Here is a 15353-nt window from a genome sequence, read left to right on the forward strand (position 1 = left end):
AGCGTTACAATAGTCCAGCCTGGTTGAGATGAATGCCTGGATGATAACAGTCTCCAAATCACTAAAACTTAGATCATTTTTGAGCTTGTGAAGTCCCCTAAGCTGCAGAAAACTGTCTCTAATACAGAGTTGATTTGTTTGTCAAATTTTAACTCAGGATCAAGGGTAACTCCCAGATTTTTTACTTCTTTATCTTTATCTTGAAGGGGGCCCAGGGTATAACTTAAATTATTTAAATGGTGTAAAGGGCCAAACAACATAACTTCAGTCTTCTTCTGATTTAGTTGAAGGGAATTTGTTGTCCATCCAAGCCTTAATGTTCTCCAAACAAGCTAGCAAAGAGGACACTGAATCAGTACCGGATTTTAGAGGAAATAGAGGTGAGTATAATCGGCATAAATATGTTATGAAAGTTTAAAGGGACTCAAAAATAAAATGAAGAGGGAGTAAATGGAGAGAAAATAAGGTTGGACCCAGAATGGAGCCCTGGGGAACCCCACAAATGACGGGATCTAAGCTTGATGAAAATTCTCCAATTTCCACCGAAAAACTAGCCTGGCTAACGCCAGACCCAATTCTCGTTGAGACTTGGGTCTGGAAACCACATGCGCATTTTCTCGTATTTGAGGCGTGGTTTACGAATGCCCGGCGCCGTTTATTGGGTGCTAAGAATGTCTATCAAATGCGCCTGTACGTAGCTCATAACCAATCGTTTCCATTATACCAGATGACGTATGTATAGACGCCAAAAGCTGCTCTTTTTTCAAAATAAACTTGCGTTCTAAACTACTTAGAACAATATCTAAGGCTGCATCAAAAGGTAGCTTCGCGTCTGCTGCCATGTTGAATCCATAAACAAACTGCTTAGTTGTGTCGCATAGATGTCGTCATCGTCTTGCTGCTCCCTCCCCGTTCTGTGATTGGTTCCCTAGATGAGGCGAAAATCAGGTCCATGGTTTCCAGACTGCCTTTCAGCGTGAATAAAATCGCGCTGCGCAAAGGCAGTATGGGGAAACCCAGGCTACCGAAAAACTCCTATTTGTGAGATATGATGAAAACCAATCTAATGCGGCATCACGAATGCCAACTTCAAGATTTAACCTCTTTAACAGGATGCGATGATCCACCATATCAAAAGCAGCTAATAAGTCCAATAATAGAAGAATAGTACAGTTTCCAGAGTCTGCAGATAGTAAGAGGATACAGAATCTTATTAGAGATTAGGTAGGAGGAAATTTGGTTTAGTACACCCTTTTTGGGGGAATTTTGTGCAAAAATGGAAGTTTCGAAATGGGCCAGATAGTTATTGAAATCAGTGGGATCGAGATTTGCTTTTTTGAGTAAAGGATGGACCACAGCATGGCAAGATGGGACAGTACCTGTTTGTAAGGAGCCATTGATAATAGAAACTAGGCAAGGACAGAACATCCTTATGTAACTGGGGATAACACCAAGAGAACAAGTGGTTGTGTTCAGCAGAAGTAAGAAACTCTTACAGAATTTTCATTTTTGGGTGAACTATCCCTTTAATGAGGGTTTGGTTTTTAAGCTTTGGCAGCCTCTGCTGGTAGATATCATAACTACACCATTATGTGGACAAAGATGAAGGAAAATGCTAGATAGCTCTTTCCAGACCTCCTTAAAATCACTTTGTGTTACAGCTAGTTTGACATGCTCTATCTTTTAATATCAAAACACTTGCTGAATAAAAGGCAATGAAATATCTGAAGTCAGATGGTGATCTTTCACTCAAATCTCTCACCACCATCTCCGCTGCAGCGTGCCTGAAAAGCCATGATCTGTTACTTCAAAGTCGACATGAAACAAAAGTTGCAATAGTATTTTCTGCCCCATTGGGACGTATATCTGAGTGAAACGGCTTCTTAAACAAGAAAAAATGTAGGGTGAGACTAGGGATGGGCGACACAGCCAAAAAAATAACATTTTTTAAACAAAAGCCAGTTGAAAAAAAGGTTTGAATTTAACTACTTTATTACCCAATTTATTAAGGCAAACAACTAATAATCTTAGTTTTAACGGTCAAACACAAAATAAAATTTAACTTTCTTATACATTATATGAAGATGAAATAAGTGTTAAAGAAACGTTTGGCTTGTCCTCTGAGGCAATAAAACTCCCACAAAGTCTCGAGACTAACAAAACATTAACATTAAAGGGGTCATATGATGTGTTTTCATGTTTTCCTTTCTCTTTAGTGTGTTATGGTAGCTGTTTGTGCATGTATGAGATCTGCAAAGTTACAAAGCTCAAAGTCTCCTACAAAAAGATTTATTCTATCTAAAAGACTAGGCAGATCCAGGCCTAGCTAAAATGCCTCGATCGAATTCTCCCTCACATACCCACGTCACTAGATGGAAATATTTGCATAATGCCGCCCAAATGCATATGTAAAGAAAGAAGGCGTGGCTTCAGTTATCGTAGTAGTGTTTTGGCCGCCATGTCGTGAGACGGTGTGTGTTTCTATACGAAAGCAAAAGCACTTTATTTGGCCTTCTGAAAGTGGGCGCAGTTAGGAATCAGTGGTTGTGATTTATTTACAACACTTGTAATGGTCATCTAGAGCATTTATGGAAATTGGAGGTACAATGAGAACTGCGCATTTTCGTATAGAGAGTGTGTCTGTATAGATGTGAATGGTGAGCAGGAGAAGAGATAACCGCTATACCGACTTTTGTACTGTTTCTTTTTTTTCCCTTTCCATTTGTGACCGAATGTTTATTTGCTTTTTCTCACTCCCTCCCCATGAATGTGGGTGAGTGTGACTTTCAAGTCATTTTAGTAAATATGCCTTTATTTTACTCCAACACCACATATTGTTTTTTCTCTCTGGGCAACAGCATCTCAACTTTGCATTACACACTGTTCCAGAACAGTACAACCCAAATGCTCATGCGTGTGCAGCGCATTTTACGGAGGACAGTTTCCTGATGTGAACCTGGGACACTACAAGACCGGCTGTGCTCAAAGGCTATTTCTAAAACATGGGGTAATTACAACTTTGCTATGGCAATCTGGCACTTCTGAATCAGAGCCTGTAAGTATGTTTTATTATTTATGACCATGGACCACAAAACCAGTCACATGGGTAAATGTTAAAAAAATGTATACATCACATGAAAGCTGAATAAATAAGCTTTTTTTTTTAGGATAGGACAATATTACGTATATTGTTTGTTGTTCTTACGATCAAAAGCGCAGAAATGGATTTATGTTTACAAACATAGTATCCTATATACACGAGTATCAGGTTCTGATCGCTTGGTCATCTGCATTTTCAGAATCTGACTCGGGCTCGGGAACTTATATGGTAAAACTGTATTTAGAGTTATGGTAAAAAAAGTCTTTATAATTGCTTTGGAAGCTGAAGCTCGCAATTATAGTAAGAGCCGGGTGTTACATTTCCAACGCATGCTTGAGGTGTTCGGGCAATCACAACTCACTGGGTCAGCTGGCCAATCAGAGCACACTATGCTTTTTGGAAGGAGGGGCTTTGTGGAATTCGGCTGTGGCAAAGCAGGACGGGGCCGAGAGCCGTGGGAACGGAGCAAGGCCGGTGGCGTGATTGCTAATGACTTGATTTTGTCCATGGAGAATGTATTGGATTGTTGGATAATGGTGGTTTGCTTTTGGTGGATCTCATGTGAGTGACAGGTTGTCCCGCCCTCGTAAACGTCATCAGAGAGATATCATTGCAAGAGGGAGGGTAAGTTATTTTGATTAAAGATTATGAGGTCACATGAATTTAAAGGTGAACTATGCAGGGGGTTTTTTTAGCTTAATTTACCTTATTAACTGAACAGCTTCAGAGTCATTGGAATGGTTATATGACTTTTTTCGGGTTGAACGGTGGCCGTCTCGCTTCCCCCTGGTGCCTTTGAGCGGAAAATCACCCTTGCAACTTTGGGCCGGCAGTCAGGAGTCCAGCGTCAGGAAGTATCGCGTGATATCAGGTCTCGCGATGTAATGAATTGCTTTATGGCAAAAAAAAAGATCTGCAAAAATTCTGTCATTATTGCGCTCCCTCACGCTGTTTGAACCCGAATGAAGACGACGTTTTAAACAATGTCTGCTTTGCTGTCGTTGATCTACTAGCCTCTGGTTTCTGAGAATCGCCAATGAGTTTTTTCGACAGTGTTGTCAAATATCTATTCCGAAGCTGTAGGGGAGCTCTATAGAGAAACCTGCGAGCAAAAGGCGAGAATACAGCGAAGAAATTCCTGGAAATGCATAGCTCTGCTTAAAAAAAAATAAAAAAATTGATGAACAATTTATAATAAAAACTGCAATATTCCAACAATAAAAACAAGAATTTTGATTGATAATTGATTTTGATTGATCATTTAGTATGAATATGTTAGTGTTACTGTTTATCTATAAGAAAATGTGTTCCAAAACAAGGACGAAATTCACATTGAGAAGATTTAAGCATTCAAAACCTACAGTCTCTCACGTCCGCCAATATGGATCTGTGATTTTGATGACATTACTCTACACTTCAGCTTCTCATCAGATTTTCTGTCCAATCAAATGGTCTCTAGAATCTGAAGTCCCGCCCTCAACACTATAAATAGACGCTGAAGTTGCGGCTAAAATCAGTCACTTGTTCACACATTCACTATTTTCGACATGGTGAATGGCACATATTGCACTATATAGGGGACAGAGAACGATTCAGACAGTAAATATACTTTCCATTGGGGCGAATGAAGTCCGGTTTCATGTTAATGTCACACGAACCGCCTCAGTGCACCCACAGTCTGCTCCGGTCTAGAGACATGACATGCCAGAGCGGATCTTATGCGCAAGTCGCCGCAGAACAGAAAACGTATCGGATTCGGCACAGAATGCAATATTATAGCGATATGGAGGAGAAATGGTTAGATATCAAAAAGAAACTGCATCTTTACTGAGCTCAACAGCTCTGGCTGAGCTGTGAAATAAACTAAAAGGTATTGGTCATTTATAAAAAAAGGGGAGGAGCGGATCGATATTTCCCACTCTGTCTTCCTGTTTCAGTGGAAATGACATCAACACATTGACTAAATGCTGTGCATTTCAAGGCACTTCAATGAGCCTTTAAATTGAAATACTATTGCTGAATTAAAGCTATAGCAGCACTGTGGTTGTTTTAAAACTCACAGGATGTTCAGAACAACTATTAATATTAGTTGGTAGCAGATTCTTGCGCAGGCAAATATTCGTATTGTTGTTTTTGGTGTTGTATTTGTCTGTGTGCCTCATGTCCGCCACAGTTCCAGCTTACTCAGCTCACCTTAGATCTGTCGCCACCTCCACATTTTCCTTCCTGCAAATTGTCACACCTATATTTTAAAGCATTTTGCAGAAGTGTGAAGATAACCACAGAAATTATACAGAAATGAGGGGATAGCATGGCACTTTAATGCTGCAATAAGAAACATGGTTGAACATGGCATTAGCTGAAATATTTATGGCTTTCAGTTTGCTGTGAAATATCTAATACTTAGCATCATAAAGTATCACACACTTGTTGAGAACACCGATAGCCAACACAGATGTCAACATCACAGAAGACAAAGAGGAAAAACTCTTCACTGGGTTAAAGTGCAAACCACTTGTCTAGATGCAACACGTTTTCTGAAGCAGACCAAACCACACGGCACACCACCTATTATCATGTGCACTTGGACAACACCAGAGCTTCAGTTATTTGTTCTGTGCGTGATCTACCGCTATGAAGTAAGTATGAAGTCAGCTGTACGCTTGTGTGTATTATTTTGGCAGCTGTAGTTTAACATATGTGCTATTGGCTGGAACGGGATGAATATTTGTATACAGCATGGAACTGTCCACCTCAGCATGCTGGAAGAACAAAGAGGAAAAGAGTATTAGATAGATAGATAGATAGATAGATAGATAGATAGATAGATAGATAGATAGATAGATAGATAGATAGATAGATAGATAGATAGATAGATAGATAGATAGATAGATAGATAGATATCGCATATACCTGTAATTGATTTGGATCTAGATGCTGTTGTAAATCTGTCGGCTGTACATCAGTATTGTGAAGTTGTTGTTCTGCAGACCTTCTAACAGCACAACCCTTCAAAAGTCCTGAGAATGGAATACAATAAATGAAATGAAATGAAATAATGTATGTTAAAACAATTTAATGCTTACAGCATTATGTTGATCTTTTCACAGATGCAACCCCAAAACTGTATTGGCTGACATTAGCAATATAATGTAGCCTATCATATCTGCTGATATTTTTATTGTGCATACTAATTTCCTCTATATTTACAGTATTTACGCCATCATTCAGCTTTCACTTAAAGTTAATCTTTAAAAACACTAAAAACAGTTAAAAAAATTAATATCCATTTTTCATACTGCACATTATAATGTTGTGATGCTTACATTTAATTTTAAATAAAAAAAGATTGAATTTTAAATATATAATTTTAATATTGGCCATTTATCGGTTATAAGCAGAGCTGGAAATGTGCTCGCGTAGTCGCGCTACGCAGACCCAGTTGACAGCGAAACGCCGTCGAATTCTAATGAAGCGAACCATGGGCAGTATGCGAATACTTTGGATGTAGAAAAAAATGGAATTTACATAACGCGGATGTCACGTAAAACACGCAAAATGATGGATTGATGAATAAATCGAAAGAGCTGTGCAATAAATCTAATCGCGACATTGTCTGTCAATATTATAGCGCAAAAAGACTGCTTACAAAATAATCTGCTTCTTCTGCGTGTCTCAGTGTGAATGAGCTGCGCCGCTTCGTCTAGGCGTTTCGCTTATGATACGCTTATGTGTTTTCAGCGTATCACAAACAACATGAGGACATAAATACATGCACATTTAGAGAGCTCCTCTGAGAGAATGCCTAATGAGAAATTTCATCATTTTATTTGAGGAAAAACCATTGTCAAACGCACTCTGAAACAGGTCTTCCCTACAACCCGTCAAAATAAAAGTTTGGTTTAACTAGGAGAAATTATGACAGAAATATATTACCATTGTAGGCCTTCAAGAATGTATTTCTCAAAATAATAACAACAACAATAATAATAATACAATTTATTTAAACATTATTAAAGGAATATATTTTTGTCCATGGTTTAATTTAGTAAATCTGTTTTGCAGAACTTCCCCAAAAAATAAAAGGAACAGTTTACATTTTCATTTGATTACCACCGCTTTTGATTGAAACATTAAATTTCTGAAAAAAAAATAACATTTCATAGGACTCTATTATTCTTAAATATTTTAATAAATTATAAACTTCGCTTCAGAAGGCCTTTATGAACCCCCCAGAGCAGTGTGGAGCACTTTTATGATGGATAGATGAACTTCAAAACAGAAACAGCCATTCACGGCCATTGTAAAGCTTGGAAGAGCCAGGATTTCTTTTAAATATAACTCAGATTGTATTCGCCTGAAAGAAGACTGTCATATACACCTAGGATGACTTGAGGGTGATTAAATCATGGGCTAATTTTCATTTTTTGGTGAACTATTCCTTTAATACCGTATACCGTGATATTTTCTGAGACGTTATCATACTGTGAATATCTCATACCGTTACAACCCTACACGGGAGAGTCTCCACCCCATCCCCGCTGTTAAAAAAGTAACTCGGTAAGTTTTACTTTGAGTAAATTTTAAATGAAGTAGCTACTTTTAACCTTTACTTGAGTAGATTTTTAGATGGTAATTTTACTTGTACTTAAAGTTGCAGTCCGCAGTTGTTCCTCTTTGTTGCAATCTCTGTTCGCAATCTGCAATTGCAGTTGATTACCGAATAGACAAACCATCAAAGACGCATATGCTTTACCCAACATCGAAGAAGCCTTCTCAGCCTTAAACGGGTCCAAGTGGTTTTCTATTATGGATCTCAAGTCTGGCTACTATCAAGTAGAAATGGAGGAGGGGGACAAGTGCAAAACAGCTTTTGTGACACCTATGGGGTTCTGGGAGTTCAACAGAATGCCACAGGGAGTTACGAATGCCCCCAGTACTTTTCAGAGAGTAATGGAGAAGTGTATGGGTGGAATGAACTTGAGAGAAGTCTTAGTCTTTCTTGATGATGTTATCGTTTTCTCGGCTACACTTGAAGAACATGAAGATCGATTACTCAGAGTTCTCCAGAGGTTGAAGGAATTTGGCTTAAAGCTTTCACCTGAGAAATGTAAATTCTTCAGAACATCTGTTAAATACCTCGGTCATGTTGTGTCTGCTAGTGGGGTAGAGACCGACCCAGCCAAGATAGCTGCTCTGACGACGTGGCCTAGGCCTGATAACATCAAAGAACTTAAGTCTTTCCTTGGATTTGCCGGATATTATAGGAGGTTCATAAAGGACTATTCCAAAATCGCAAGGCCTCTGAACGACTTAACAGCTGGTTACCTGCCACCAAAAAGGAAGTCACCCTCCTCACATAACAGCTCAACACGTCTCTCAAGTGTAGATTTCAGAAGACCGTTCAATGAGAAATGGACATCAGCCTGCGAAGACGCATTCAAGACTCTCATTCAAAAGCTCACAACAGCTCCGATCCTTGGGTTTGCCGACCCGAGGAAGCCTTACGTCGTACATACAGACGCAAGCACTCATGGCCTTGGTGCGGCCTTATACCAAGAGCAGGAAGTTAAATTGAGAGTAATAGCCTATGCGAGCAGGGGACTCAACCGCTGTGAACGAAGATACCCTGCCCACAAACTCGAATATCTCTCTTTAAAGTGGGCTGTCACAGAGAAATTTTTTGATTATCTGTACGGAGCGAAATTCACTGTTGTGACAGACAACAACCCACTGACGTATGTACTGACGTCTGCCAAGCTTGATGCTGCAGGCCACCGCTGGCTGGCTGCCCTTTCCAGCTTTGACTTTAACATCCAGTATAGAGCTGGGAGGAAGAACCAAGACGCAGATGGTCTCTCAAGGCGTCCACATCCTCATGACGAATACCAACCTGACTTCACTTCTCAGGATGAGGATAATCGCATTCAGCGCTTCCTTGCCCAGTTCCTACAGGATGACAGAGGAGCTGATTTTCCATCTGATGCTGTGAAGGCAGTGTGTCAGAGGCACCAGCACATCTCAGCAGCAAGTACAGAGCCGGACTTCCAAACGCCAGTACCAGTTGAATGTTTAGCAATTGAGGCCTCTGCCATTCCTGTAGGATTCTGTCAAGCTGATGTACTTGGGTCATGTACGTTGCCGCAAATGTCACTTCAAGATTGGGCACGTGAGCAAAGGCAAGATCCAGTCATCAGTAGAGTAATAGAGCTTGTCAAAGCAAGAAAGCGACTTCCATACAGGTTGAGGCGTCAGGAGGATCGAGAGGTCCAGTTGATGTTGAGAATAATGGAGCAACTGGTCTTCTCTGATGAAGTCCTCTGATGAATACCGAAAACGCATAAGTCAAGGTGAGCCTTTCCATCAGCTTGTCCTTCCGACGAAATACAGAAAGACAGCTCTAGAGAACCTCCATGATGCTGTCGGACACCTGGGTACTGACAGAACTTTGGACTTGGTTCGTGCCCGATTCTATTGGCCTCGTATGGCCATGGACGTGACTGAGAGAATCAGGACCTGTGAGAGATGTATACGGAGAAAGGCACGGGCTGAGAGAAGCGCTCCCTTGGTGAACATAAAAACAAGCCGTCCTTTGGAGTTGGTCTGTATGGACTATCTTTCACTGGAGCCTGATGGAAAAGGAACAAAGGACATCTTGGTCATTACGGACCATTTCACTAAGTATGCTGTAGCGGTTCCAACAGCAGATCAAAAGTCAAGAACAGTGGCGAAAGCTCTATGGAACAACTTTTTCATTCATTACGGATTCCCCGAGCGGTTGCACAGTGACCAAGGTCGCGACTTTGAATCAGCCCTGATCAAAGACCTGTGTATGCTACTTGGCATTAAAAAGACGAGGACAACACCTTACCACCCACGTGGAAATCCCGTGGAGCGGTTTAACAGAACACTTCTTGAGATGCTGGGTACATTAGAAGAGGGAGACAAAGTGAGGTGGAGGGAATTTGTGCAGCCCCTTGTCCATGCGTATAATTGCACTAAAAATGATACTACTGGCTATTCCCCATATCAACTGATGTTTGGTCGCCAGCCAAGACTCCCGGTCGACATCGCTTTTGGGCTGAGCCCTGAGGGAAGCAGTAAACTATCCCACTCTGAATACGTCAAGAAGCTGACGGAGAGTCTAACTGAAAGCTATCGACTGGCCACTGAACACAGTTTGAAGAATGCTTTACAGAACAAACAGAGATTTGACAGCAAAGTGAGAGAGTCCACACTGGTAGCAGGAGACAGAGTCCTTGTGCGGAATGTCGGCATCAGAGGGAAGCATAAAATCGCTGATCGATGGAGTAAAACCATATACACTGTTGTTAAACAGATCCAAGACTCCCCTGTCTATGTCGTCGTCCCAGAACACACAAGTGGACCTGAAAGAGTTTTACATAGAGACCTGCTTTTGCCATGTGGATTTCTTCCATCCACTGTCAAGGAAGTATGTCCCAGAGAGTCTAAGCCCAGACAGAAACACGATCACTTACCTTTTCCTGTTGATAATGGAGCTGAAGATGATGCAGAACTGTCTGAAGAGGAGGATGAGGCAGAGTATTACTCCCTTTACGACCAACCTTCGACCTCCACTATTGCTGAACAGGATAGATTGATTCTACAAGAAGAAACCAGACTAAAGCAAAGGTCTCATGCTGTAGAATTCACTGAAGAGGATACCCAGATGGAAAATGATCCTGTCTCTGGAAGTCAGGAAGCTAATGTGAGTTTTGATGTCTCGGCACTGAACCCTGCGGCTCCAGCATTTGAACCTGAGGGTGTTGGAGGTGATAGAAATAGTGAGGCTAGTCAAGTTCAATACTCACCTACACCTGAGATTGTACAAGCCCAAGGAAATCCTCCTAATGTTCCTGCAATGGACCTGAGTGAGCATTGTAGTCCTAGAGCTGGATCAGGAATTGGATTGTTGACAGAGGAAAGTGGAAATGTAAAAGAACACAACGAGGTTGCCCCTGAAGAAGAGGTGGCGTTGAGAAGATCCTCTAGGGACAAAGCAGCTCCAAAAAAGCGGACCTACCCAACTTTAGGGAACCCATTAGTCAGAGTTATGCACTCAATTTTAACTGGGTTAGACCAAGCTTTCTCCCAAACCCTTTCCCTTGACTCTGTACCTTACATATGTCACTTAACACCCTTAGCATCTGAAATAGTGTAGTGTGCAACATGCAAGGATGCAAGTAGATTAAGGAGGGGAGGATGTAACCCACTCGAAAATATCCTACTAACAGGATTACGTTATTCTAGTTTAATATCTGCTTTCCTGATTACTTTTAGTTATATTTTCCCTGCACACCGTATTTGTCCAGTAGGTGGCAGTGGTGGCGCTGCACTTAGGGAAAACAGCTACACTGATTCTTAAAAAGAAGAAGAGAGAAATCGCGGACAGCAGAACGATAGTGAGCTGACGCTCTTTGTAGATTTCACACTTGATTAATACAGATAAAAATAATATATAAGAGTTAGTTAAACGAGTTTTTCTCACCAAACCTACTTCTAAAGCAGAAGAAACCGAGCAAAGGGTCGAAATTACGACAAGGAGTTTACCTACTTGTATGATTTTTCTCCGGTGAGTGTTTTACACGTGTTTGTCATTTGTGTTACTAGCAGACATGGCGTGATAGACGTGATTAATGAGTTAAGCACGTACAAGTTATCTTTATTTTTCTATTTTGTTGTAACAGTTGTTTAATGCATTGTGTGAAAATGTATTTATGAGATATGTACTGCATAAGCTAAAAGCCAATCGGAGTTTAACATAAGTTTAATGATTTGAAGTGCTATTTCATGCTATGTTGAAGCCACGTTACTACGTGATATGCTAGTGCTTGAGTTTCATGTATGTAGTGATTGTATAGATCGAAAATAAGAATTTAAGCTACTACTGTTCATGAATATGAGTTATATTTCCAGATCTGGTAAAAATTATCGAGAGTAATTGAATGTTGCCCTGCAATGCAGGTTGGTTTTTTTTGGATGCATGATTTGCGAGGGAGTTCCATTGGACAAATTCACCATCGGACACGTGAGGCAGAAGAGCAGAGGACGCGAAGGATCATCTTGCTTGCAACACGAACTGCTTCTACTCACCATTTCTTCATTGCATCGTACAGATAAGCGCGAGATCTCACCACACTTTAAAAAAAACATACTACCCAGGTAGATGGACTTTGGTTTATTATTTTGAGGTTATTTTATCAGAGCTCTGAGGTCATTTTATTTCATATTTTCCTAACTTGTGTGGAAAAAAAGTTGAAAACTAAGAGAAGTACTGATTTTCACAACTAAAAAGATATTACAAAGAAAAGATAAACAAGGTCATACTTGTTGATATTTGTTGTTCAATAAATGCCGGCTATATGTTCTGAGTAAACTATTTTGGTACTTTCATTTGTCTATTCCTCTTGTGAAAAGTTCCTTAGAAAGGGAGCACTTCACTCTACGTTTTAATAAGTGCCCCTTACACAGTTATTCGCAGAATTATCAACTTTACGTGAGTTGTGCCTCGACACGGCACAGCGCGGATGAATCCAATGTTTTGAGGAGAATGTGCGGCTGTCAGTCACCGCGCCGGTGTGGATACTGGCATTCAGAACCACAGATTATACTTTTTGGAAGTATGACCAACATAATAATTTTCACCACAAATTGTCATCTGAACAAGTAACATCCACTTTTGTTCTGACCAACTAAGGGGAAAAAAGCATTGCAGTAAATCGCGCTGATTAAATCTAACAATCGCTTATCTTATCACGTCAAACCGTGCAAATTATACTTTCTTCTCAAATTGTTAATGTTAACAACATCAGCATTGCGTCACTACATTTAATGCCCTTCCGATATTTATCCTTGTTTTCGCATGGGCCCGGTTGCAGTCTCTTTTTTTCTGTAGCCACTCCGAAGTCCGAACGAAGTCTTTTGCATTTTACATCGGGTGAATCTCGTCACTGGTGATTGTCGTTTGAACCTTTCTGGATCCGCCATCAAATTGATAAGTTTGAAAACTCACCTATAACCACAATGACCAAAACAGCATTGAACAGAGCCGATATGAGGGTAAGAGTCTGCCATGACGTCTGGTTCTCCTGAATGTACTTCACCACCGTCTGATTCTGCTGAATATACTGCACGACTGTATGATTCTGCTGAATATACTGCACGACTGTATGATTCTGGCACTCAGTTAGTGGAGTTGGTTCTGTAAATAAAGAATTATGATGTGTTAATAATCTCCAAATAACCACTGGACTGAACAATATGACTAAAAGTGTACTCACCAACGATGTGTAGTCTGGTGGCAGTGCTGAATTGTGGATTTGTGGAGTCTGTGCTCATGCAGTAATAAACACCTAACTCATCAATCGTGACATTATTTATGAACAGATGATGTTTAGAGTCCAGCACTGAATATTTGTGGCTGAATCTTTCATTGAAGTAAAACGGAGGTGATTTTGAAATAGAGCGCATTATCAAAACCGAAGGATCTTGAAGTTTTAGTAAAAACCAATAAACCTCTTTTTTATCAAGATCACAGTTTATGGTCACATTTCCCCCCAAATCTGTTAGTTGATCTGTTAAAGTCTCTGCAGCTTGACACCATATGAGCAGATCTACAAGATAAAAAAATAATCAAAGAATCACGTTAATTTGTAAGTGTCCTCTTAAAACACTGTCATACTTATTTTAATTCTTTATCATTATTATGCAACCAAGTTTGTATGTATCTAGAGGAATTAATATAGTGCAGTGTGTCCAAACATTTGACTGGGTGTGTACATGAAATAAAGTTACATGAATAAAGCACATGAAAACCTGTTCAAAATACTCAAAGATACTTACAGAGATAAAGCTGAATAATCATGTTGTAGTTAAAAATAAACACTTGAATATGAAACCCGGGTCCCTCGAGGCAGCGATGAAGTGCAGAGCAAAGAAGGGAAAAGTTCAGCCACGTCAAGCACAGGAAGTCAGGTTTGCTCTGACCACTTTTTTTCACCCGTCATCTGCACTTCATAAGTGACTGAGTGGAAATATCGCGTAGTATAAACCTAGATATTTATAGAAAAACATTGTGGAGCTAAATGTAGGGGGATTATGAGTAAATGTATAGGCGGATTATTGGTGGGATTATGAGTCAGAAAACAAACTTGAATTGAGACAAAGAATTAATAAAACATTGCAGTTAATATTAAGGCATCCAACCCCTGAAGATGAGCATATTTTCATCTGGAAGATGCATTTGTCCATCTCCAATATATGTCTGAGACTCTTCCCGTCACAATTATACATTTGGATTATGAATGTCCTTAAAATGTTTGATTTAAAATGTATATAAAACGGGTTGTTTTGATTATCAGATGTCTGTATACAAAAAAAAAATGTATTCGAAAAGATGACGTGTGCTATCTGCAAATGATGGAACATCATTATTCGGAAATATAGAGTGTGCAGGAGCCAAATGTAATGATTGTTCAACCACTAGATGGCGGTGTGCACCAGTGGTAGGTGTGTAGGTCATCAAGTTGGACAGCATGGAATATTACATTAATATTATTGGAGAGAAACAGACTGAAGTAGTGAGTAATATTATTAAATTGCTGTAACACACAGCAGTTCATCAAAGCTAAAATATGAGAGTGAAACGAGCGAGCGTTTCGGACAGCCGTTGAGCGTACATCGGTTGTACACTCATTATTGTGGTGCATGTGGGGTTGAATAAGTATTCAATAATGTCCACTATGGTTTCGGACAACACTACAAATGGCTGTATAGGGGAAATACTAAAATACTGTTGTGGAAAATATGCAATTGTCCTGTTAGCCTAAAAGTGTGCCGTTTTGTGTGTGAGGCACTTCTGTATTGTGGACACAATTGTAACCGATGTTAAGTGGTTAATGGAGAAAGATGCTGCAGGTTGTTGTATTTGTTTCATTAAGAAAGTGGTTTATAAAGAAAAACATACCACACTTAATGTTTTAAGCATTTATTAAAAAGAATAGAGAGGAAGAAACATGTATTAGAAGGAGCTTTGCTGGAGAAAGAAGAAAAATGTAAGCATTATCGTTGGATGTGTTGCGGACGAGGCTCAGGATGCAACAAAGAAGAAAAGAAGAGGGAGGACAAAGAGGCGAAAGGCTTTATATAGGGGTCTTAAGGGGATGTCCAGAACTTATGACAGTTCAAGACTTCAGATTGGATGAATTGTGTGTAAAAGACTAATGAATTATGA

General features: G+C 39.9%; 1 protein-coding gene across 1 annotated transcript; it reads right to left on the reverse strand.

The window, feature by feature from the left end:
• Positions 1-5400: 5400 nt before the first annotated feature.
• LOC306988644 (uncharacterized protein) lies at positions 5401-14458 on the reverse strand. Its single transcript, XM_079593738.1, has 5 exons — positions 13964-14458; positions 13402-13734; positions 13134-13322; positions 6014-6120; positions 5401-5862 (listed from the first exon to the last, which is right to left on the reverse strand). Exons 1-5 carry the CDS (start codon positions 13983-13985, stop codon positions 5773-5775), a joined length of 741 nt encoding a protein of 246 aa, XP_079449864.1. The 5' UTR covers positions 13986-14458; the 3' UTR covers positions 5401-5772.
• Positions 14459-15353: the final 895 nt, after the last annotated feature.

The sequence above is a fragment of the Phoxinus phoxinus genome, assembly GCF_949152265.1.
Source record: "Phoxinus phoxinus genome assembly, chromosome: 20".
Taxonomy (NCBI): domain Eukaryota; kingdom Metazoa; phylum Chordata; class Actinopteri; order Cypriniformes; family Leuciscidae; genus Phoxinus; species Phoxinus phoxinus.